This window comes from Aythya ferina (assembly GCF_964211825.1).
Source record: "Aythya ferina genome assembly, chromosome: 20".
Lineage (NCBI taxonomy): Eukaryota > Metazoa > Chordata > Aves > Anseriformes > Anatidae > Aythya > Aythya ferina.
Genome location: NC_140318.1, coordinates 6,405,028 through 6,428,211, shown reverse-complemented (window position 1 = coordinate 6,428,211; position 23,184 = coordinate 6,405,028). Strand labels below are relative to the sequence as shown.

Below are 23,184 nucleotides of genomic sequence, written 5' to 3'. Positions count from 1 at the left end.
GTGGGCTGGGTAAGAAGGGCGAGGCCCCGCCCACCCGCGGGGCACGCCGGGAGTTGTAGTTCGGGCGGTGCCGCCGCCGCCATGGCCCCCGCCGCTCTGGCGCTCGCCGTGGCCCTGCTGGGGGCCGCCCCCCCCGGCGCCGCCGCCGCCTGGGACCTGCGGGCGCTGCGCTGCGGCCTCTCGGCGGACTGCGAGTGCGGCTTCGGGACCGACCTGCGCGGTCAGGGGGGAAGGGGACACCGGGGGGGGACCGGGAGGGGGTTCGGGGGGTTCTGGGGGGGCCCGGAGAGGGGATCGGGGGGTCCCGGGGGGGACGCGGGGCAGGGGGAGGTCGGGGGCGCAGCCCGGGGTGGGGCTGGGACACGGCCACACTGCTTGCGCCTGGGCACGGATCTGTTAAAAATCTCCATTTTCTGAATTTCCGGGTTTCCTGCAAAATGAATTTTCTGAAAATTCGTTTTCTGAATGTCTGGGTTCTCTCAATGCCTGGGTTTTCCTCAATTTCTGGGTTCTCTCAACGCCACGTGGAACTCCCTTCAGGTCTGGAGTGCGACTTGGCCCTCAGCCTGGTGGGGCAGCCCCTGGTGCGGCAGCAGCTGATGAAGGGGCTGCAGCAGTTCCTGCACAGCCCGAGCCCCGCCAAGCCCCTGGTGCTGTCCTTCCACGGCTCCACGGGGACGGGCAAAACCTACGTCAGCTCCATGCTCGTCCGCCACCTCTTCCAGGGCGGGCTGGGCAGCCCCTACGTTCACCACTTCTCCCCCGTCGTGCACTTCCCCCACGCCGAGCACATCGAGCAGTACAAGGTAAGGCCTCTCAGCGCTGCTCGCTTCTCCTTTGGGCTTTGGTTACATCCTCGTGATCCTCAGCACGTACCCAGGCTGTTTTATAGTGAGCTGGAGCAATGCAGCTCTTTGCCAAGCAGCTCCATGAACCTCCTGAAGGATCCTCCAGCAGCTGGGACGTCCTCTGGCTGTTACCACTTTCGTTTTCCCCACAGCCGTCCTTGCTGCGATTGCATTCTTATTCTTTAAATATTTACACAGCCCTCTGCGCACACAGAAGGGCCTCACTTTAGTGCCTTCCACCTAAAGTTCTCCCCTTGCTTTGCAAACAGCCGAAGAGCTGTGAAAGCCCCTGTGCTGCTAGGCTGTAACTCCTCCTTGCACAGCAAGCAGCTCCCGACCACCAGCTGAACCTGTGCCTCTTAAAGCTGAGGAAGGCAAGAAACCAAAACGTGAAGGTTTGCTAATGAAGCCTCAGCAGAGCAGGGGAATCAGCGCACCTGAACGTTTTGTTTCTGGGTGTTTGGAGAAGTGATGGGTTCTTTTGTGTCCTCAGAAGGAATATGCTCAGTAAGGTAAAAGCTCATGCTGGGCTCTTCTCCCTCAGTGCAGGCACACGGTTTTTGCACCATGAAAGGAGCTGGCAACAAGCACATCTCCCTTCTGGTGCTCAGTCGCTGGGAACTCTGTGGATAGAGTGAAAGAGAACGTGGGGAACCGTAGGAGGCTGAACGCCCAGCTTTGGTTTGCTGCCTCCTTCACGCTGCTGCTTTAACTCTGCAACACGAGCTCTACAGTGGGCTAACAACACCGATACGTGGCTGTGCCAGCTCCAGAACAAAGGAGGCCCCCTCAGTGCTGCTGTTCCTGCCCTGAGGAGGTGGTGCAGTGCAGGGACAAGCTGCTTTCGGCACCCTCACCTCAGCCCTTGCTCGGGGGTAGCTTGTTCCTCCCTCAGTATCTCACCCCCTGACGGCTTGGTGGATGTTTTTCCTAGGAGAACCTGAAGCGCTGGATCCAGGGCAACTTGACGAGCTGTGGCCGGTCGGCCTTCCTCTTCGACGAGATGGACAAGATGCACCCGGGCCTGATCGACGTGATCATGCCCTTCCTGGGCCCCTCCTGGGTCGTGTATGGCACCAACTACCGCAAAGCGATCTTCATCTTCATCAGGTGAGAGGCGCCTCTGCGGCGCGTGGGACAGCGCGGGGCGCTCAGCACCCTGCTCCTCAGTTGGGCAGGGGTCGCTGCCTGCCTCGCAGCCCACTTTCACTTTGCTTTTCCTTCTCCCAGCACTCATCCTCTGCAAAAACAGAGACATTATTTCCTTCTGAACAGGTGAAATTGGAGAGCCTGAAAAAGCTTTCCTGTCCCTGTTATTTGGCTGCTGTTACAGGAGTCATTTCAGGGCAGGCAGGGGGCAAAGCTGGATTGAGCTCCTGCATGCTGGAGGCTGTCGGCTGCCTCCTCTGTCCTGCAGCACCGCTTTCCTGGACACCGGGTAAGCCAGCGCCTTGTTCTTGTGCAGCAACGCAGGAGGGGAGCAGATCAACGAGATGACGCTGGATCTGTGGCGGGCCCACAGGGACCGGGAGGAGATCAGCCTGCAGGACGCAGAGTCAGCCATCTCCAAGGCCGTGTTTGAAAACCCTCAGAGTGAGTCCCTGGAAGTGTTGCTGGCGGGGAGCAGAGCCCAGCAGAGGGAGCCAGGCCCATGCCGCACAGCCACCGAGCTGCCTGGCACCTCCCAGGCAGACAGAAAGGGACAGGGAGTTGGAGGGAAGGGAACTGCAGTCCCCTCAAGGTGTCCTGGCAGAGGGAAGGGATAGCCCAGCTCCCCAGGCCAGCAGACCTGTTAACACGCTTAGCAAAGTTGTTTGGAGAAGATGTGTGCTCACAGCCGAGGGATGGCAGCCAGCACAGCACGCTCACTGACAAGGGCCAGTCCCCGCTGCCTGCCTGCATCTCCTCGCTTTGAACTTGTCCCAGGGAGCAGAATGTAAGGCTGACTGCTAAATCCTACCAATTCCTGGAGAAAAAAACAAATCTGTTTGGGGGAGGAGGGTTTAACAACTGGTCGGTTCCACTCCTTGTACCAAACCAGAGCAGATCTGTCCGCAGCTGAGTATTTTGGCTTCACACCAAGCAGCTCTTTGAATTCCAAGGACTGCTGACACTCTGAAGGTAAAACCTGTCTCCTCTTTTGCTTTTGCAGGTGGGTTCTGGAAATCCGGGATCATTAACGAACATCTCATTGATTTCATCGTGCCCTTCCTCCCCCTGAAGCGCCACCACGTGAAGCAGTGCGTCGTCAACGAACTTGTCCAGCAGGGCCTGGAAGTACATCAGGACGTGGTCCAGGAGGTGGCTGACAGCATCCCCTACTTCCCAGAAGAAGAGAAAATATTTTCATCAACAGGCTGCAAAACAGTGGCCTCTCGGATCAGTTTTTTCTTCTAGCCACTGTCAGGGGCCTTGCTCAGCTCCATGAGGAACAAACACAGAGCTGTGGAGCTGCAGAGCCCAGGGCTGGCAGGATGAGGCCCAGGTAGCACAAGTGCCCTCCTGCTGATCTCCTCTCTCCAGCCCCAAGGATGCCACTGCAGGATGCAGCTGTGGGAGCCAGTGCAAGTGATGAGATTTAAAGCACTTTATGGATTTATCCTGTGCCAGGTGAGGGTGGATACGACCAGCCTGGTGCACCGCCCAAACATCTGTGATGAAAAGGGGAAGATGCCAAGAGGGACCACGGCGTCAGGGAGGTTTCTCACCCTGCCGGCAGCACCAATCTGCAGCTTCCCCTCTTCTGGCAGCTACTGATCCACTGTATCAAGATTCTGAGCCCCAAAAATGTTTTTTTAATACAGCATTTTAGCTTTTTTTCTTTTAACTTTTTAAGCGTGGCAGTACCTCAGTTCCTTGGTACAATGTGACAGCGTTGGCATTGACTTCTGCACCACCGGCTGGTGAACACCTTCAACACTGCAGCAAAGTTTTATTCTCAAGGAATTTTTAGAGCCAACTTCTTTCCAGTTTCCTTTCACTGTGAATAGGTGCTGGTAGGGACCAGCTTCACCAGCAAGAAGCACGGGGTCATAATGAGGGAAATGTCAATGCCCAACCCGCCAAGAGCCCAGCTCTTCCTCGTCTCCCCGTCCATCTTTCCCCTGAGGTCCTGCAGCAAACCAGGGAAACGAAACGAAACACCAGACCTCGCCGTTGTTTTACTAGCTACAAAAAAAAAAAAAAAAAAAAAGAAAGTTTGTGCCTAACTCCAGGGGAGACTGTGGTGCTACAAATGGTTTTTAAAATTCCTTTTATTCAATATTGATTTCTACAGCAGACTGAGGAGTTGGTGCTATAAGCTGCTGAGCCTCTTTTACATCCTTCTGCTGGTCAGACCTCGCAAACTTTGGCTGGGCCAGCTCTGCTGAGCTTCCTGGGGGCGCCACTTACGTGGGAACCTGAGGACAAGCGAGAGAAGAGCAGCACTCCGAGCTGTCAGGCATGGGGTGCGTGGCACTGCTGGCCTTTGTGTTAATCTCTGCAGTTACTGGAGCACAGGTCAGAGGAACCAGATCCATTCAGTCTCTGGGAACAAAATTCTCAAGGGGTGGGTGAACGGGGAAATTCTGATGCTCCCCTCAGGCCCTGTGCTGAAACTGCCCGTGCTTGGGCCCATTCCAGCCTGCCTCCAGAGCCAGAGCTTGTGGGACAGCGACTGCAGGCACCACCCAGCTGTGGCCTGGGAGCTGGCCCACGGACAGGCTCAAACATCCTGCCTCTTTCAGAAACGTTGGGTGTTTCTAATTTTAAAATAAATCTTTTACGAAATAAATAGTTGGGGAAGAGTCGTTTACTTGGGTTCCTAATTGCAGCTATCGCAGGAGGACTTGGGAGACTTGCAGTTGTGTGGGCACAGCCGCCTGATGCAACAGCACTTCGGGGATTTGGTGGCCCAGAGATGATGTCTCTAATTAGGTGACTGGAAACAAGATGGGGGCCTTTCCCAGGGGAGAAGGAGAAGTGGCAGTGGCTGGCCCAGACGTTCCCTGCAGAGGAGCCAGCAGAGGTACAGGAAAGCCACGGGGCCTGTGCCACAGCTACGGGCAGCCCTTTTTCCCCTGTGCAGAGCACAGCTCTGTGTACAAGGCCACGTTCCCAGGACTTGTGCCAGAGCAGGAGGCAGAAGGCACGCGGCACCTCGCTCCCCAGGGGGGTCACTGCAGAAGCTGCTGGGTGGCCGTGCAAGCACACAGCCAAGGAAAGGTGCTGGGTGGGTGCTGTGGTGTCCAAGCCCACAGCCCGCATCACAGGCTGGGTAAAGGCTGACCCCCTGTGCCCTGGCAGCACACACAACTTGTCACCACTCTGGCACCATGAGTAATTCAGCAGTTAGCTCTGAAGGCAGCTGAAATGCGCCCCAGTGCTTCGGAGCAAACAAAACTGCCACGCTCAGGGCTGAGCAAACCCCTCTGGGAGCAGGCAGTGCCAGCAGGCTGGCACCTGAGACAAACCTGCTCACCTACTGCTGTCACACCAGGCGTCATCGGCCAAAATTGTGGGTTCTGGAGGGCTCTGAAGCGTTTTCTCCAAGGTTTCTTGGGTGAGGCGTCCGGTCTCACTCCTCAGGATAGGCTGCACAGTCGTTCTTGGAAAGAGGTGGTGTGTGAGGGAAAGGATCTGCAGCGGCAACAAGACAAGACCTGGGTGTCCTCCTGATGTACCAGCACGCACGGAAAAGCTTTCCCCTGCAGCCAAACACCTGCCTCGTGCCACCAGCGAAGGACCTGGCAGCCTCCCCGGGACCTGCCCCGACAGGGAGCCCGTTTTTGTTTTGTTTTTTCCATAAAGAAGCCCCTGATCTATTGAGCAGTGCTGCTGCCCCACTAAGTGCCACGCTTGGCAACAGCAGTGTGGGGACACGCTCCCCTCATCACAGCCAGCTGCAGGAGGGCTTCTGCCTTGCATTAAGTTCAAAGAAACAGGAAAATAAAAATGAAGAGGAGGAAAAAGCCCTGCCCAATGGCTCTACCACAGAACCGCTGTAACAGCCAGGCTGTAACCACTGCTGCTTGGCTTGGACCTGTACCCCAGCAGGACCCCTGACCCCCAACTCATGTTTCTTGGTGCCAGCTGCTGGCCCTGACGCAGAACACAACCACCAGGCTTGTCCCAAACCACCAGGCACAGGCACTGCAGCTGAGGCAGCAAGCCAGTGACTGCCTGTTCCCCGAGCAGGGCAGCGGGGAGCAGCAGCAGGGCCGTACCTCGCTGTCCATGGGGTCCAGCCGCAGGCTCTGCAAGGTGTCCTCCCTCGTGCTCTGCACCTTCTGTGGGCACAGGCGGGCCCGGTGCAGGTGGTGCAGAGCTTCCTGGGGGTCGTGCTCAATGGTAGCAGAGAAATGAGCCTCTGCCTGCTGGTACCACCTGCGAGGGGACAGGAGCACACACAGGGCTCTCCCTGGACCCTCAGGAAGCTGCACCACCCTCCTGCTCACCTCGCCGCCACGTCCCGACAACCCAGCTCGTGCAGCGCCGCCGCAACACGTCGCTGCACACCGAGGTTCCCTGGGCTCAGCTCCAGCGCCTGCTGGTAATCTGCCAGCGCGTGGGCCAGCTCCCCCAGGCGAAGGAAGCAGTCTGCAACGAAGCCGTGCCGGCATCTCAGCGACCTGGAGCAGCTGGGGGCTGGCTGCTGCCCTGGGCCTTTGCCTGGAGCTCTCCGTGCCGGTGGGAAACACACGCCTCGTGTTCAGCCCACCCCAGGTTTCAGCATCGTTAGGCAAAAGCTCTGCGGCCACCAGGAGATGCAGCCCGGTATGGGAGAGGGCAGCAGATCCCAGCCCTGCCCCTGAATAGATCTGGTGGGGAGGGAGCAGCACAGCCAGTGGTAAATCCTCACTCTTGGTCCTCTCCTCACTGCTGAAACAGGAAAGGCATCTCTGGGGACACAGAGATCTTGTCTGGGAACTGGGATCAGGATCAGGAGAGAACCCAGAAGCCCTACTACCAGCTTCAGCCACCAGTCCCTAATGAAGGACCCCAGAGCAGGGCCTTTCCCTGCATGCACTGTGTAGGTACAAGCTGCTGCTCTTTGACACTCCAGCCCTATCCCTGAGCCCCCGTTCTTGCCCTGGGGACCCTGCTTTGACCCCCACTTGCCTCCTCTGTTGACATAGAGCCCCTCCTCTGTCCTCTCATCTCGCAGAGCCTCACCAAGGAGCATCACAGCCTCATCGAGCCGGCCCCGGGCGTAGCAGAGCACGGCACGGTCGTTGTAGGTGAGCGCCAGCTGCCGCCGAGCCTCCTGAGCCTCTGGGCCCTCGTCGGCACACAGCTGCCTCGCCTTGGCCAAGTCCTTTAAGGCTGCACCGATGTCCTTCAGCCGTCGGAGGAGGGCCCCCCTGTGACACAGGGACAGAGAAATGAAGACTCAGACACCAGCGGGGCCAGCTGGCCGCAGTAACACGTCCGCCACCTGAGGGTGAAGAACTCGGCAGCCAAGGGGTTGGTCTCGATGGCAAAGCTGATCCTGAGCAGGGCCCCACGCAGGTCCCCGCACAGAGCCTTCGACACTGCCTCAGCCTTGGCCTCCAGGCCTCGCCTCCGCAGCCTCTGCCGCAGCGCCTGGGCGGCTCGGTGCTGCGGGTCCAGCTCCAGGGCCCGCTGGATGTCCTGGTGGCACAGGGACAGCTGCCCGGGAGGCCGGGATCCCTCAGGACCTGGAGCTTCCACCTGCATCCCCCACCTCCAGGAGGAGCAGCCAGGATCCCTCAGGGACCGGAGCGGCCGTACCTGCCCGAAGTGCTCGTAGAAGGAGGCACGCAGCACGTACAAGTCAGGGTTCCTCGCATCCTCCGCCAGGTCTCTGTTGAGCATCCAGAGGCACTCAGGGAACTTGTTGAGGGCAGCGAGGCACAAGATGCTGCAAGAGGAGAGGGGCATAGTTGGCAGGGAGCCCACAGCAGGACCAGCGCGGCTGAACAGCCTCGTGCTGCTTCACCTCCTCCTGCGAAACACCCTGCGGTGGGGCTGCAGCTCAGCTGCTCGCGTAAAGGACTCCAGGGCCTCGCTGTAGAGCTCTTGGTCCAGCAGACATCGTCCCTGCAGGGCAAGCCTGTCAGCGTGGCCACAGGGCAGGGCTGCAGGCAGGGAGGACGGAGTGGTAGCTCACCTGTAGGTCAAGGACAAGGGCTAAGCGAGCCAGGCAGTGCTGCTCCCGTGCAGGTCCCAAGGCGAGCACCTTCCTGAGGTTCAGAGCGGCCGACTGGAAGTCACAAAGCTGGAGGAAAGCCTCTGCCCGCTGCTCGTACAGCTCTGCCTGCACCACAGACACCCTCAGCCCTTGCTGCCCACCACCCAGCAATACTCAGGCTCCCCGGGATCAGCCTGGTGAGAGGCTAACGCCACAGTTTCACGTCCTGAAACCAGATGCTGGTGTTGCTGGTGTTACTGGTGTTACAGCCAGCCTTCACAACGCTGCCTCCCCTTCCCCGGCATGTCCCCAGCCCCCTGGGACCCACTACCCGCTGCGGATCCAGGCCGATGGCTTTCGTGTAGCAGATGATGGCTTCCTCCCACTGGCCGCAGGAGGAGAACTCCAGCCCTTTCTGCCAGCTGTGGGGAGGAAGAGAGCCATGAGCTGGGCCCAGGCTCTCGCTGCCAAACGTGGGAGCTTGTGGAGCCCATCAGGACCCAAAGGGAGCTCGGCTCCAAAGGCAGAGCCGAGACACACACAGGGCTGGAGGATGGCTGGGGGGACATTGAGAACTGTGTACCCCGCATGCTCCTGCCCACGCAGAGTGCTGCTGAAGGCAGTTAGAGCAGGTAACGGGTACCGGGTGCCCCAGCTGTGACTATGTTCGGAGGCAGAGCAGCCCCAGCACTTACTGCTCCCACATCCTGCCCTGCACAACCGTGCCGAAGGGCCCCGCTTCCCTGGGGCACTCGATGCCGCGCAGGCAGTGGCTGGACCTGAAGATCCTCTGCAGAGCCCTCTCCCTGCTGGCCTCCAGCTGCTCCTCAGGCACTGCTGTCACAAACAGCTCCCCCGCAGCCATCTCTGCGTCCCCCTGCAGCAGCACACAGCTCCCTGCAGCCCTCCTCTGCCCCACAGCCCCTCCTGAGCATCCCCCCCCAGCCAGCATCCTGGGGGGCACCCCAGCCACGGCCAAAGCTGGGAGGAAGGAGGAAGGGAGAAGGGACAGGGAAGGGTCTCCCCGTACCCCCAGGGGAGCGGAGGAGGCAGCATGGAGGAGCCCAGCCCGACCCCACGATGCCGCCCCCCGCCCACAACCACGATGGCTGCGGTGCCCGGGAGCAAGATGGCTGCTCCCTCCCCTCCCCCCAACAAGATGGCGCCGGGGAGGTGCCTTGTGAGGGGGTGGCTGGCCTCAGGGCACGTCCCTGCGGAGAGGGGCTCAGCATCCACCCGTGGCCGGGTGCTTGCAGCGTAACGTGGGGGATTTTGTCCTTTTACCCCACGGGGACATGATGGGGTCTAGCCCTGCGTTGGTGCTGTGCAGTGGGAGGGGGTCCTGGCGGGACAGGTGCTGTCCCCTCCTCAGTGCAGGGCTCGTCGTCCCCAGCTCCCATTCCCCCCTCTGCTGCTGATGAGTCCCTGCTCCCCTCTCTCCCCCTTTTCTCTCCCTCTTTTCTCCTTTGCCCTCTTCCCCCCGCCTCCCGAAGGCAGACGCCGTTTTGGCAGGGTGGCGGACATGGAAACAAGCAGCTCTTGCGGCCCCGCCAGGCTTGGCAGGATCCCGGTGTCCTGGCGCAGCCCAGCACAAACCTCGGCCAGCCTCATGTTTCTTGGAGCTGGGCCCCACACACCCAGGGAAGGCATGGGGGCCGCTCCTCATGGCCCAGCACCATCCCCTCACCCTTCAGCTGCCTGTTTGGGACCAGTGCTGGCAGCTCCATGTCTGCCAGGCATCCTGGTACCTGTGTGCCATCGGAGTTTGTCCCCACGATGGCAGTCCCAGTGCTGCAAGGGGTGGCCAGTGAAGGTGGCTGCAGCTCTAAGGGTTTCTTGTTGGAAGCCCTTAGGGAGGTTCTGGGGGAAATTGGGTGCACCCGGAGAGCTGCAGGGCCAAATTGGAGTACAGGGCAGGGACAATAGGGACAACATACAGAAGGGATCTGAGCAGGGACATGAACAGGAGGAAGGCAGGAGACCCTTTTTAGTTGTTTTGCCAGCCAGCTCTTCTGACAGCACCAAGATATCGCCACCTTCTGCCCCGTCATGACTGCAGGGTGGCTGGGCAGGGGCTGCTGCCTCCTGGGTCCCTCCCTGAGGTCCCTGCTGGTGGCTTTAGCCTCACGCAGCACTTTCCAAACATCACCTTCCCATCCTCACCTGCACGTTCCCTGCTTCGTGGATGCACGGATGCACTGCGGCAGCGTGTCCCAGTGCCGTGTGTCATGGAAAGCCAGAGCTGCCTGGAATTTCCTAGCTCACCAGCTCATGAGGTCTGCTCCCACTGAGCTGGAGCAAGCAGTGGGGAGGTTGTGGGGCCGTCATAGTTTCTGAGTTAGGGTTTTTGTGCCAAAACACTGGAGTTTTTGAAAGCTGGAGGAACTCTGGCTCCTCCTGGCCAGCCCCGTTACAGGTCCCTTGCCAGAGCGGGCAGCCCGGGGAATGGCTTCTCCCCACCACCACCACTCCAGCATCCCAAAGGCCCTGGGCTCTCCTTGGCACGTCCTGCCTGCCCTACAAGCCCTGAGAGCACGGTGGCTCCTTGCCTGCGTCCCAGCGGGCACTGGAACATGTCCCAGGACCCTTGCTGTGCCACGTGTACCACAGCACTGCTGCTGCTTCCTTCATCTGCTCCAGCTGGCAAAAGACCTTCACCCTCTCCATCTGCAGCTCCCAGCCAAGAGTTCCTCAAGCTGCAAGGTCTGCAGTGAGGTTACCTGCAGCCAAGGGACAGGCAATGTGGCAAAGGCGTCCCCAGCCTCCCATCAGCTCTCCATCCTGCCACAGCACCTGTGCACGTACTGTCTGGGACCCTGTGACTGCAGACTGCACGTGGCCATGTCCTGCTCCCTGTTCTCCAGGGGATCCACTGGGATCTTCAGGCCCTCTGCGACCTCCTGGAGCTGGTGGTTCTCCTGCAGGAGGCCCCTGGTGTAGCTGTTCACCCTGCCCTGAATCACACTTTCCTGGATCGTTATTTTGGTGGCTTCAGACATCCTGCTGTGGGGCTCACTTGCCACCTCCCCACCACCTCCATCAGGCTGGGGGGCTGACAAGGAGCTCACGTCTCCCCCCACTCACCCGGACTATAGTTAGTTGAAGCATTTTTAAGAAACTTGCTCCTCCACCTCAGTTTTCAACCAAACATTGCCCTGCAGAGCATTTACCCGCTCCAGGGAGCTGAGGTTTCACACCAAACAAGCTCAGGCTCTTGAAAAGCAAACACCCTCCTCCAAATCTGGCCACAAACTTGACAAATGCCAGAGCCCAGCAGGACTCAGCTGCACATCCTGGTGCTCAAGCTGGTGTCAGATCTTCAGTCCAAAGGTCAAAACCTCCACTGAGAGCATCGGCGCAAACGAGGGAAGTCATTTTCATCGGCGGTACCTGGGGAGAGCAGAGCTCCGCAGGAATGGGTCCTCCTGGCTGCCTCCCACCGCCAGCCCCAGGGGGACAGCAATGCATGGGGCCACCAGCATCACTGACTGGTACCCACCGAGGGTCGGAGCACACCGATGGCTGCCAAGGAGGGATGGGGCTCTCCCCTGCAGCTCTGGTTTGCTAGAAGGGGCTTTTCCCCATACCCCTGCCCCACAGAAGCACCCTGATCAGCACACCACATTGGTACAAACTGGGTCCTCTGTTGGGTCCAGCCTTCACCCCAGGCCTGGTCCTGCCCCAGGAGCACACAGCTCCATTCCCTATCTCTCACCCCACTGTTCCTCATTTCCCTTTTTCCCCTGTTTCCAAAGCAATCACCCCAAAGCACAGCCAGGGCAGGCTCCGGGATGCGATGCGGGGCAGTGCTGCCCAGCACAGCCAGCAGCCGGGCACGTCAGCTCCAAACAGTCTGCTTTAATCCTCCCTGGGCTTCAGCCCAGACGCAGCACAGGTGAGGGACAGGCCCGGTGGGTGGCAGGAGGCCTTCCCCCTTCCTCCCACACCTGTGAATCCACATGAGATGTCCAAAAAAACAGAAAGAGCTTGCACCATTCGGGACAGCGCTGGCAAACCAGGAAAATACATCCCCAGCAGAGCGGTCCAGCAGCCCCTCTGCCCAGCTGGGCACCGGCTCTCCGAGAGCCCTGGGGATAAATCCCACCTTGGGGCACCAGCGATGCTCCCCACGGAGTCCTGACGCCTGGTCCCTCGGGGGAAAGGCAGCGAGCATCCCTACAGGTCCAGGCAGGAGCAACCGTGAGCATCCTGATGCTTTCACACCGGGCTGGCAGGGGGTCTGGTTGCCCCCGGGGAGGCTCATCCAGCAACCTCAGAGCTCATCACGGGCAGAGGAGCGCAGGTAGCCCCCGCCGCCCCGCGGGTCCCTCAGGGTTTTCCGTGAGCCCGTCCAGCCCGTCTGCTTGGAGTCGTCGTCCCAGATGGTGGAGGTCTCGGTGTCACTCAGCCAGTTGCTGTCCCCGGCGTAGTGGGTGGGATAAACCAGGAGGGGGTGAGCCGAGAACACCAGCAGGTCCCGCGGGGCGAAGTGCCGCTTGTAGTCCTCGCTGGGGAGAGCGGGAGGAGAGAGGCTCACACACAGAGCAGGGCTGGAAAAGCCGTGCTGGGGAAGCCACCGCGTGGGGAGGGACAGCGGGTAGCGGGGATGGGCACAGACACTGCGTGCTCAGAGAGCTCTGGGTGCTGGGGGGCTCCTCGCAGCTCCCCGTCCACATCCAGAGCACCGTCCACCTTTCACCCTCACATCTCTCCATTTTGATGTCCTGCTCTCTGCTTTTCCCACACCCCGTCTCCCCAGGGACACCCCCGGTGCTCCCCCTGACCCCCAGCTGCCTCCCCCCACCCCACCACTGCCCCCAGCCTGGGATGCGGGGCAGGGAGGTTCCCCCAACGGGGCTGAGACCCCCGTGCGGGGCCAGCACCGTGCCCCAGCCCCGTCCCCGCCACCCCCCCACGCTGGCCGAGGGCCATTTTCCAGCGGCTGGCGGCCAGGCGGCGGCTGGGGGGGGAATGAGCTCATGCTGCAGATGTTTTCCTCCAGCATGAGCAACGCCGGGGGGAGGACAGGGAGGGGGGACGGTGACGACAGAGAAGAAACACATGTTCCCACAGCGGCACGGCCCCACAGCCCCCCCGAAATCCCCCCCTGCTCCTTACTTGGGGTGCTTGTCGTACATGATGGGCAGGAACTCGTCCACCGGCAGCATTTTGGAGAGGGGCTCGGCGGCCAGCAGCTTCTGCGCCCCGCGGTGGGAGATGGCGTAGGCCAGCGTCCAGTACGAGTACCCGGCCACCACCAGGTTCCGCACACCCTCCACGGGCGCCTCGTCCTCCGCGTTCACCTGCTTCCTCCCCAGGTAGCTGCGGGGCGAGCGGTCAGAGCCAGCCCCGTGTGTCCCCCCCTTGTTGTCCCCTCCCGGCACCTACATGAGGTCCCAGTCCTGCTGCGCCCCCTCCAGCTCCTCCATCAGGCGCCGCAGCCGTGCCGGGAAGGAGACCTCGAAGCGCACGTCGTCCTCGAACACCACCGAGCGCTCCAGCCCCCGGGACACGATCTGCAGGGAGGGCACAGTGCTGTGAACACGCCCCAGCACCACACTGGGCCATACTGGGCCGTACTGGGCCCGCTCACCCTGCAGGAAAAACCCTCTCCCCGTGGCTCCAGAGAGCCGGTGCTGCACATAGGGTCCCTGCCCGGTGCTGGTGTCCCCCCCCCGGTCCCATACCTCCTTCCAGATGCTGTAATGGCTGAGGAAGCAGCCGACTTCACCCTTGGTCAGTGTGCGGCCGGAGAAGGGGTCGTAGTACTCCGGGAGCATGTCCACGCCCAGCACCTTGATGTCGCTGCTGTTGAGGGTGCTGCAAGGCACGGGGTCGCATTACCAATGTGTGTGTCCCCAAAATGCAGCCCCCTCCCCAGGGTGACAGAGGTGGCCCCGCACGGTCACCTCCCGTCCACGGCGTCCACCACGCGCGCGGCGATCTCCAGCTCTCGCAGGGACGCCAGCATCCGCTGCCGCCGGTCCGGCCGCCGCACCAGGTTGATGAGGAAGATCTGGGGAGGAAGAGGAGAGCCCCACGGGGTGTGGGGGGGGACATCACCGTGGGGACAGGGGCTTGGCTGAACGCCGTGGTGGTGGGGAGCAGCACGTGGTGAAGGAGGGATGGAGGGGAGGCACGGGGGGGGCTGCTGGGCACTTACCTCGTCAAAACCCATTTTGGTGAGAGGCTTGGGGGGGACCGAAATGTGCCTGGAGCGCTGCATGGGGGGGCCATCCACTGCCAAGAGGTGGGAAATCCCTTCAATGGAGCCCGGACCCCTCTGGCAGGTACCCAGGGCTGACAGCCCCACATGGGGGCAACACCAGGACCCCTCACCCTGTGCCACCGGGACCCCCCCAGCGCTCACCCATGGCCTCCAGCGTGAGATGCACGAAGTTGACGCGCTCGTCCTCCAGCGTCTGGTGGGCCTTCACCGGGACGTTGATGTAGCCAAAACGCTGCTGGTTGCACACGTGGACCTCAGCGCCTGCAGGACCACAGCAGAGGGGGGTGAACACCACAGAACCCGGCCCCCGAACCCCCTCTCTCTCACCCTCCCCAATCCCTCACCCGCCTCCTGGCAGGAGTAGGCGAAGACGATGATATCGTCGAAGGCCCAGGTGTAGTTGGGGTGAGGCGGGTAGAAGGCCAGCCGCGCCGCCTCCTCCTTCCGCAGGTCGATCAGGAAGGTGGCGTACACCATGGGCACGGCGAAGCAGCCCCGGCGCTGCCGGTTCTTGGTGGGGAAGTAGTCGGCCGTCCGGCGGTAGTAGCCCTGCGGCACAGCGCGCTGAGGGCGGCGGGGCGCGGGGCACGCAGCGGGGCGGCCCCCCGGGGGTGTCGGGGGCGTACCTGGGGCGTTATCCCGCACCAGAAGTTGGAGTAGAAGGTCTGCGAGTCCAGCATGGGGGCCACCACCGATTTGTTCTGCGCCATGAGGAACTTGAGGGTCTGGTTGTTGGTCAGGATGCTGTCCGTGTCCACGTACTGTGGGGCACAATGCAGGGGCTGGAGGTGCAGGGACACCCGCCCGGCCACGACTCCTCCCGCGCCCTATATGCAGGGTGCACCCCGTATTCCACTTCCCCTACCAGGATGTAATGCGCCCGCTGCTCCCGGGCGTAGCTCAGGGCCTCCTGCTTGAGCCTCATGAGGTTCTCATAGCGTTTGTCGCTCCAGTGCTTGGGGCCGAGCTCGTCGGGGTAGGCGCTGAGCGAGGGGGGAGGAAGGCGGGGGTTAACGGGGACGCACAGACTCGGTGCAGGCTCCGCGTGCCGGCCGGCTGAGTCAGCCCACGGCTGCTGCTGGCAGCCGCCCCAGGTCTGCAGCGGGATCCCCATGGGGCCGGCGGGGCCGTGGAGCCCCACAAGCACGGGACGGGGCTGTGCCGCTGCTCGGAGCTGCCCCAAACCCGGCCGGGGAGGACAACGGAGCAACCCTCCGCACAGAGCTCTGCCAGCACCCCGCATCCAAGGGGGAGCTGGAAGGAAAAGGGGGGTTCAAACCCCAAGGAGAGGCTGTGGGGTCGCTCGCAGCCTGGCCCCGTGCCTCCCAGCCTCACCTGGGCCCCTCCGCCTCCTTCCACACCACCGAGTGATAATCCCTGCCCACCGCCACCAGCCACTCGCGCAGCATCGCCGTGGTGTTGTCCGAGTTGTGGTCCGTCGCGCACCTGGAGGGGGGGACGGCAGCCCCACGGGGAAAAAAACAAAACAAAACAAAAAAACCCTTCCCTGTGCTATAAAAACCGCCAGCCCCGCGAGGCCGGGGCAGAGAAGGAGGGGAGCGGGGCTCGCTCGGAGAGGCACCGTGTAATTTGAAGGAACCAAAGCTGCGCTCGCAGCAGGAAGGCAAACGGGTCATTTCTTCCCCGACTCTGCCCCGCCAGCACAGGCTGTCCCGCGGCTCTCACTTGCCCTCAGACCCCGTTCTTGCAGCCCAAAATCAGCTTTGCCTTTCCTGGCCCCGTAGCTGTGACTCCTTCCCCTCTGCACCCCGCTGCGCCCCTCTGCACCCCCTCCCCAAAGCTTCCCCCCACCACACACAGATCCCATCCCCAAAATGATGCCCAGGGGCAACCCACTGGGATAGGGCCGAGCCCCACATCACAGCAGTGCCACCCCCATGCTCCTCGCCCCCCTCGCCCCCAAGCAGAGCCCCCAAGCTGCCCCCCAGGCCCTGGCACCACAGGGACCCCAAGGACACGGGGGGAAGGCAGGGCCTGGCCCCGCACGGCTCCGGCAGCGCCTGCCACAGACATCGGGTCCGGGGAGGCTCCGGGGGTGGCACAGCCCCCCAGCTCCCCCCCAGCACAGCCTCCCCCCTAAAAAAAACCCTCCCTGGCCAGCCCCTGCCTCGTTGCCCATAAAAGCAGCTGGGGGAAAGTTTCCAGCGAGCTCGGGCAAGCGGCGGCTGCAACAGAGCGGGGAAGGGAAGGGACGGGGGCGCCTCTCCCACCCCACCGGCACGGTAAAAGGGGTTTGGGGGGGCTGTGTATGGGGGTGGGGGGACGGGGACAGGCTCAGTGGGGAGGGGGAGGCAGCGTCTGTCCCTGGGGATGTGGAGAGCACCCCCCAAACCCGGGGTGCCCCTCCCTCGGCAGCCCCACAGCTCCGGGAGGGGGGCAGTGGGGGTCTCTGCCCCTCGCTGTGGGCTGTGCCCCCCCCCCCCCCAGCCCCTGGTACCCCAGCCAGGGCAGAGCCCCCCGCACAGCCCCAGCACCTTTGATTACTCGCAGGGTCCCTGCTGCCTGCCACAAACGGGGGGGGGCACTCCCCAGGTTCCCACTCCCCAAATCTCTGCCCCCCCACCCTTTCCAGGGGCTCCCACTCCTCCAGGATCCCATTACCCTCTCCCTTATCCCACCCAGGGCCCCCATTCTCCCCACTCACCCCATATTCCCCACGCACCCCATTCCCCCCCCCTTCACCCCCACACCTCCCAGAGCCCCCCCAATCCCCTAGAGCCCCCCCCAACCCCCCCAGACCCCCTTTACTCCCCCCACAGCCCCCCATCCCACCACCCTCCCCCTCCCCGGAGACCCCCCGCACCCACCCACCCCCTTTCCCCCCAACACCCCCATTTCCCCCCAAACCCCCCATTGCTCCCCAGACCCCAAACTCCCCGGGGGGGGGTCCCGGCGCCCCCCCCCTCACCACAGCGCGATGCTCGCCGGGGGGAAATCCAAGCGCTCCAGTGCGCCCAGGCAGTGCGGCAGCGAGTGCTGCGCGTTGCGCGCCAGCAGGGCGAGCACCACCCGGGGGGGTTCGGGGTCCGGGGGGGTCCCGGTGCCGGGGGGGGTCCCGCTGGAGGTGCCGGTGGCCAGCAGCAGCAGCAGGGCTCGCAGCAGCCCCATGGCGGAGCGGCGGCGGCGGGCGGGGAAGGGGCGGGCTCCGCGCCCGGGTTGGGACCCGCCGAGCTCCGCGCACCCCCCGCCCCCGGCCCGGCCCCTGCACGGACCCCCCCCATCCTCCCCCTCGCTGCCACCACCGCCCCGGAGCAGGAGGAGGAGGAGGAGGAGGAATAAGGGGGCTACAGGGCCGAGGGGACGCCCCCACCACCACCACCACCCGGGGAGGGGGGCGCTTTGTTAGATATTGTGGGGAAATAAAGCCGGCATCCCAAAGCCCCCCCCAAAGCCCCCCGGTGGGGTGAGAGCCAGGCACGGGATGGCAGCCCCCAGGAGGTGCCCCCCGTGCCCCTTTGCACCCCTCTGTGCCCCTTTGCACCCCTCTTTGCACTCCCCCGTGCCCCCACCCTGCGATTTCCACTCGTGTCCCGCTGCAGGGGGCGAGGGGCTGATGGCCACAGGGGGTCCGTGGCTAGTGGGGCTCAGCCACCCCCTGCCCACGGGTGGCCGAGGGGTTTGGCCCCACTGAGCCCCCCCAGCAGCAGGCCACGGGGCCTTTGCAACGTGTCCGAGCTGCCGGACTTTGGGACATTTGGCCAGAAATTCCCTATAACCAACCTCCGGCCCCATAAATACCGCCCGGTACCCACAGCGAGCGTGGCCGGGGAGAGGCCGTGTCCTGGGGAGAAAACAGCCACCCTGGTGGTGCTGGGCATCCCTCGGGATGGTACCCCCAGTGTTCCCAGTGCCCCCAGTACTGGGAAGGGACCGGGGGCGCGTTGCCAAACCTGCAGGCCCACCCCACATCCCGGCCGGGTGTCCGCTCCCTGCGCCTCCATCCTGCTGGGATCCTGGCACCTCCGAAATGTGGCCGGGAGGGCGAAGCTGTCCCACAGCACCTGGAACAAGGACAGGGGAGAAAATTACCCGGGGGGGGGGGACATTGGGAGCACGGGGAGACCCCATAACGGGTGGAAAGGGAGCGAAAATACCTCTACACCCAAAGCTCAGACGAGTATTTTGGGGACGGGGTCGGTCAGGGAGGATCAGGGCGCTCTGCAGAGACATGGGGAGGGCTGCGGGACCCCAAAACCCGGCCGCACAGCGGGGGACACCCCAAAACCCCGCAGCAGGGTCCCCGGGCAGGACGAGGTCCCCGCAGCCGCCGCGTCTCGGCTCCAGCAGCGCGGCCGCTGCTGCCACCTCCCGGCCCCGCGGGGACGAACCGGGAAGGGCCCGGCCGGGGGGGGCCGCGGGGACCGGGGGGGGATGCGGGGCCGTGCCTGCAGCCTGACAGGGGGCAGCCCTGTAGTCCTGCGTCCCTTTACTCCTGCGTCCCTTTATTCCTGTGTCCCTTTATTCCTGCGTCCCTTTACTCCTGCACCCCTTTACTCCTGCACCCCTTTACTCCTGCGTCCTTGCATGCATTTATCCCTGTGTCCCTTTATTTCTGCACCCCTCCAGTCCTACATCCCCAAATCCCTCCACCCCAAATCCCTTCACCCCCATCTCTCCACCCCCATATTCCTGCACCCCTTTACTCCCACATCCCTATGTCCCTTTACTCCTGCATCCCTCCACCCCTGCACCCCTTCACCCCCACATCCCTTTACTCCTGCACCCCCCGGGGTCGCAGACAGCCCTGCCGTGCCCCCAGCACCCCGCAGGGCCAGACAGAGCTCAGCACCAGCAGCAACCAGGCTGTGCAGAGCCCTGGATCCCTGACAGGCCGGGTGCCAGCAGCGATTAACCCACAGAATACCCTGTGTGCTTGTCCCCTGCTGTCCCCTCGGCCAGCACTGAGGGGGGTGCTGGTGCTGCGCCCCGACCTGGGGAAACTGAGGCACGGAGCAGTGCGGGAAGGAGCGCACGGACACCAGAGATGGGACGGGGCTGGCACAGGAGCAGCTCACCCTGCATCACTTGGGGTCACTGCTGGTCGTGCACCTTAAATCACATCGCCCTCAGAGCCCCAGGGGGCTGGTGACACCTTACAGCTTGTGCCAAGCAGTGAAAAAAGAAAAAAAAGAAAAAAAAAAAAAAGAAAAAGAAAGCTGTGAAGGAGCACAAGGAGAAGGGGGAAGCAGAGGTTACCTGCTGTTGTGCCTGTGTGCTCCTCAGGGTGCCAGCTCACCCGGCTCGCTGCGTTTCAGCACCTCCATTGGGGTGGCACAGCGGGGGCCAGGTCCCCAGGGGACCCCATGCAGCAGTGGCAGTACCTGAAACACAGAGCCACCGTCAGGCCCAAAAGCATCCCGCCCCAAAAAGCCCCTTCCCATCGTGCCTGGCCATTATTAAAGTCCTGATTTTATTCGGGTAGGGCTGTAAGATCTCTTTTAGTTTGTTTTTTCCCCGCTCCCCCAGCCGGGCTGATTTGGGGCAGCTGGGTCCTGCAATCAGAGCAGGACCGGGGCCAGCCCAGTGCCTCCTCCACCTGCCCAAATCCCCCACGTGGCTGCTGATCAAGCCCTGCACCCCCTGGACCCCCAGCCCCTGAATCCCCAGCCCCTGGACCCCCAGCCCCTGGACTGCTGCTGGTTCTGGGCCCCAGGACCCCCCAGGATGGGCGCTGAACCCCCTCGCCTCCTTCCTGCGCAGTGAAGTTTCTGTCAGTGTGTTTCCTTTTTTTTCTTTTTTTTTTTTTTTTACAGGGAAAAGTTGCTTTTGGACCCAGAGCTGAGTTTTTTGGCCCTCTCCAGCCTCCTGTCTCCACCCCTTCCGTGACATTCGCTACGTTTTTCAGTAAAGCCTTTGAGAAGTTCCAGGTTCCTCAAACGTCACATTCTGCTGGGTTGAAAGCCTCGGATTCGGTTGCAGGAAATTAATAAATATCTCTATACGCCCAGAAATAATGCGTGTCTGTGTGTGCAGGGGGTTAGTACAAGTCCCCCAGCCTCCAAAAATCCTTTTAAAAACTTATTTCATAGGAAGAACTCCTCCTACGGCCCCTCTCCGCGGTATCCCCGGGTGCCCCGGCCACCAGCGCAGCCTCGGGGCCCCCTCCCTCGCCGTGCCACTGCCCGAGTGACTCCATCCCCTAAAAACCCACTGCCCCAGCTGGGGAAACTGAGGCAGGGGTGGTGCCCGGCTCCCCTCGCCCCGTGCCCACCCCGCAGCCCCTGGGTGCTGGCTGTGCTCGCTGCCCCCCAGCTGCTTGCTGCATCAGCAGCCCGGGGCTGGCCTCGCAGCCGGGCTCCGCTCCCAGCTCTCTGCTAAACCCATCGCCGGGCGCCGCTCGGATTTCCTCCTCTCCAGGCCGCTCCCCCGGAGCAGGCAAAAATATCACAAACAAACCCAGAGCCTCGAAATCCTCCTGCGTCCCACCTGGAAAAATCCTCAGGGGGTTTGGGGCCACCCAAGAGAGACCCCGTGAGAGATGAGGGAGGCTGCTCCGGCCACCTGGGGCAGCATCCTCGTGTTGGATGGAGGATCCGGGGGGATTTTTACTGGGGATGGGGGAGAAAATCACTGCTGAGCCCCTGGATGCTGCCCCTCACCGGCTGGGGGAAGCTGGGGGTGCTTCTGGGGGGCTGCAACTGTCAGGGAGGGGAAGCCCCTTTGCCCCTTGCTGGGATCAGGGATGCTCTGCTCCATGGGCATGACCACGCTGCAGCCTCCCAGCAGCCAGGCTCCGTCCCCATAGGCAGCACAGGGTGCTCAGCCCCAAAACACCGCTCAGGCTGGGACCCATCAGCGGTGCCAGGCCAGCATCCCCCCGGAGTACCCACTGGGGGCACTGGGGCACCTCAGAGCAAGGGGAAACTGAGGCAGGGAAGTGGGAGGATGCCCCCAGCGCATCTCCTGGCTCCCAGCCTCGACCCCAACCTGTCCTGGCCCTACTGGGCAGGATGCAGCCGTGCCAGCACCCTGGGGCACTCCAGCAGGGCGCACTGCTCCGTCCCCCGCTGCACCCTCTCAGAGGGACGATGCCATTGGGGTGCCCAGGACAGCACTGACAGGACGGGTCCCCCCACGATGCGCTGACCCGTGCGCTGCCGTCCCCTCCATCCCCTCCGTCCCCTCCGTCCCCTCCATCCCCTCCGTCCCCTCCCTCCTCTCCCACCCACCAGGACTTTGGGTCGGGCCCCGTCCCAGCCCGGGCAGCTGTGACCGAAAACAAAGCTGTCCCCGCACAATGCCCTTCTGTCCGTTCCCAGATGCTGACCGCTGGGGTGGACAGCGGCCGGGCTGGAGGCATTGAAGGGCCGTGCCAGGCCCCTGCTGGCAGGGGACAATGTTGGCAGTGATGGAGAGTAGGTATTTCAAAAGGTTTTGTTTTCGGCTGACCCGCCGAGCCAGCGTGACCCCGCAGCCCCCCACCCACCCGTGCTCCTCCGTCCCAATAGAAACCGGCCACATTCCTGACCTCGGGGGGGAAAAGTTTAAAAACTCCTAGCGAGGAGACAATACCGGTGTCATGGCATTGATTTAGGAGGGACTCTTTCCATCACAAAGGCGAGACAAAGGCGCTCGGCGCTGGGAAAGGGGCTTCAGCTCCCGGCTCAGGAGCGGGGCCGCGGCATTGTGCCTGGGGAGCCGGCCTCGCCGCGGGGCGGGCGGCCAGCGGGGCCCGCCGGGTGCCACCAGGTGCCACCAGCCTCCCCACCCCAACCCCGCGGCCACCCCAGGGACCAGGGGCTGGTGCCTTCGCGGGTGTCACCGTCACGGGGCAGGAGGTAGAGCGTGGGGTGGCCAGGCCCAGTTTTTGTCCGTGAGGCAGCACGAGGACAGCCAGCAGCTGAAAACCCGGAGAAATCCCCGGTTGGGGGCACCCGGGGGCGATGGCTGAGCAGCCATCCCCTTCCTGGGGGTGCAAGCCCCCAAATCCCGAGCTCCCCCCACCCTGTGGGGTCAGAAGGGCCGAGATCCCACTTGGCTGTGCTGGGGACAGCTCCGGGGACGAGGGACGGTGCGGGATGAGCGGCCGCTCTGTGCACCGCTCAAAGGGGGCTTTGTGCACCCCGGGGTGCGCGGAGCTGCCGGCACCCAGCACCACCCGCCACCACCAGCACCTCGCAGCCCTCCCCAGCACCAGGTCGGGGCCCCCCACACCCCAACCACCCCCTCCTCCACCAGCCCGGGCGGCTCAGCCCCAAACCATGGCAAAACCCCCCCAAAAAAGCCAGGAAACTGCTTGAGAAGGCGCCCGACTTACGGTGTCCTCTGCCGCAGAGCTCAGCCCACGTCTCCGGACAGCTTCCCAGTGCCGAAGGGCTCTGAGGCTGCACTGAGAGGGTTGCTTTTTTGTTGTTTTTTTTTTTTTTTTTTTTTTTTTAAACAGGAGAAATATTTTTCTCCCGGTGCTGGACGGCTCTTCCGAAGCGAAAGCTGGAACCAAGTTCATTGGCTTTTCTCGCTCGCTCTCCTTGCCCTAATTTTTTTTTTCCTGGCAGCCCGCGGGAGGAAGGGAGCTGGCAAGGTGATGCTTTTGAGGAAGAGGGGGACTGCTGGCGAAAGAGGCTTTCGCCGCTCGGGGAGCCCGGGAACACTTGGCATCTCGGCCGCTCTCCCGAGGGGAGCCGGGGGCGGGCGGCGGGGAGGCTCGTGCCGCGGGGGGCTGCCACCGCGCCGGGGCTGAGCGGGGAGGCCGCTGCAGGTGGAATCCACGGGCCCGGCCACAGGATGCACCCGAAAGCCAATGACATCAGGGTGGTGGTTTTCTGCTTTTTTTTTCTTTCTTTCTTTCTTTTTTTTTTTTTTTTTTTTTTTTTTTCCAGGATGAAATTTCATTTGCAGACGCCTTCCCCTGCGGCCCGCGAGCGCTCGGGCTCCACGGCGACGTGCAGCGAAATTCCTCCCCAAGCCACACACAGGCGAGGAGGGAGCGGAGGGCAGGGCCCAGGGTTTAT

At 62.7% G+C, this 23,184-nt stretch overlaps 3 protein-coding genes across 9 annotated transcripts; 1 reads left to right on the top strand and 2 right to left on the bottom strand.

The window, feature by feature from the left end:
* The first annotated feature begins 53 nt into the window (after positions 1-53).
* On the top strand, positions 54-4,623 carry TOR2A (torsin family 2 member A). Of its 2 annotated transcripts, none has more exons than XM_084494227.1 (5): positions 54-220; positions 541-806; positions 1,783-1,958; positions 2,314-2,441; positions 3,001-4,623. In XM_084494227.1, exons 1-5 carry the CDS (start codon positions 82-84, stop codon positions 3,243-3,245), a joined length of 954 nt encoding a protein of 317 aa, XP_084350353.1. In that variant the 5' UTR covers positions 54-81; the 3' UTR covers positions 3,246-4,623. The 2 variants fall into 2 exon arrangements, with proteins under 2 accessions (XP_084350353.1, XP_084350354.1); XM_084494228.1 differs by having other exon boundaries at positions 176-194.
* TTC16 (tetratricopeptide repeat domain 16) lies at positions 3,849-8,981 on the bottom strand. Of its 4 annotated transcripts, none has more exons than XM_084494225.1 (11): positions 8,679-8,981; positions 8,315-8,405; positions 7,963-8,109; positions 7,792-7,892; positions 7,584-7,713; positions 7,267-7,481; positions 6,951-7,192; positions 6,287-6,428; positions 6,056-6,215; positions 5,303-5,468; positions 3,849-4,249 (listed from the first exon to the last, which is right to left on the bottom strand). In XM_084494225.1, the coding sequence occupies exons 1-10, from the start codon at positions 8,933-8,935 to the stop codon at positions 5,307-5,309; spliced, it is 1,647 nt and encodes a 548-aa protein (XP_084350351.1). In that variant the 5' UTR covers positions 8,936-8,981; the 3' UTR covers positions 3,849-4,249; positions 5,303-5,306. The 4 variants fall into 4 exon arrangements, with proteins under 4 accessions (XP_084350351.1, XP_084350349.1, XP_084350350.1 ...); XM_084494223.1 differs by having other exon boundaries at positions 5,311-5,468; XM_084494224.1 differs by having other exon boundaries at positions 5,311-5,468; positions 7,267-7,463.
* Positions 8,982-11,821: 2,840 nt separating this feature from the next.
* CERCAM (cerebral endothelial cell adhesion molecule) lies at positions 11,822-22,609 on the bottom strand. 3 transcript variants are annotated; one of them, XM_084494213.1, is made up of 14 exons: positions 22,491-22,609; positions 19,430-19,554; positions 18,124-18,234; positions 15,548-15,658; positions 15,078-15,195; positions 14,839-14,973; positions 14,557-14,761; positions 14,354-14,473; positions 14,147-14,223; positions 13,893-13,999; positions 13,671-13,803; positions 13,372-13,499; positions 13,102-13,305; positions 11,822-12,491 (listed from the first exon to the last, which is right to left on the bottom strand). In XM_084494213.1, exons 4-14 carry the CDS (start codon positions 15,619-15,621, stop codon positions 12,257-12,259), a joined length of 1,536 nt encoding a protein of 511 aa, XP_084350339.1. In that variant the 5' UTR covers positions 15,622-15,658; positions 18,124-18,234; positions 19,430-19,554; positions 22,491-22,609; the 3' UTR covers positions 11,822-12,256. The 3 variants fall into 3 exon arrangements, with proteins under 3 accessions (XP_084350339.1, XP_084350338.1, XP_084350337.1); XM_084494212.1 differs by lacking the exons at positions 18,124-18,234; positions 19,430-19,554; positions 22,491-22,609 and adding an exon at positions 17,142-17,366 and having other exon boundaries at positions 14,557-14,722; XM_084494211.1 differs by lacking the exons at positions 18,124-18,234; positions 19,430-19,554; positions 22,491-22,609 and adding an exon at positions 17,142-17,365.
* Between the last annotated feature and the right edge of the window lie 575 nt (positions 22,610-23,184).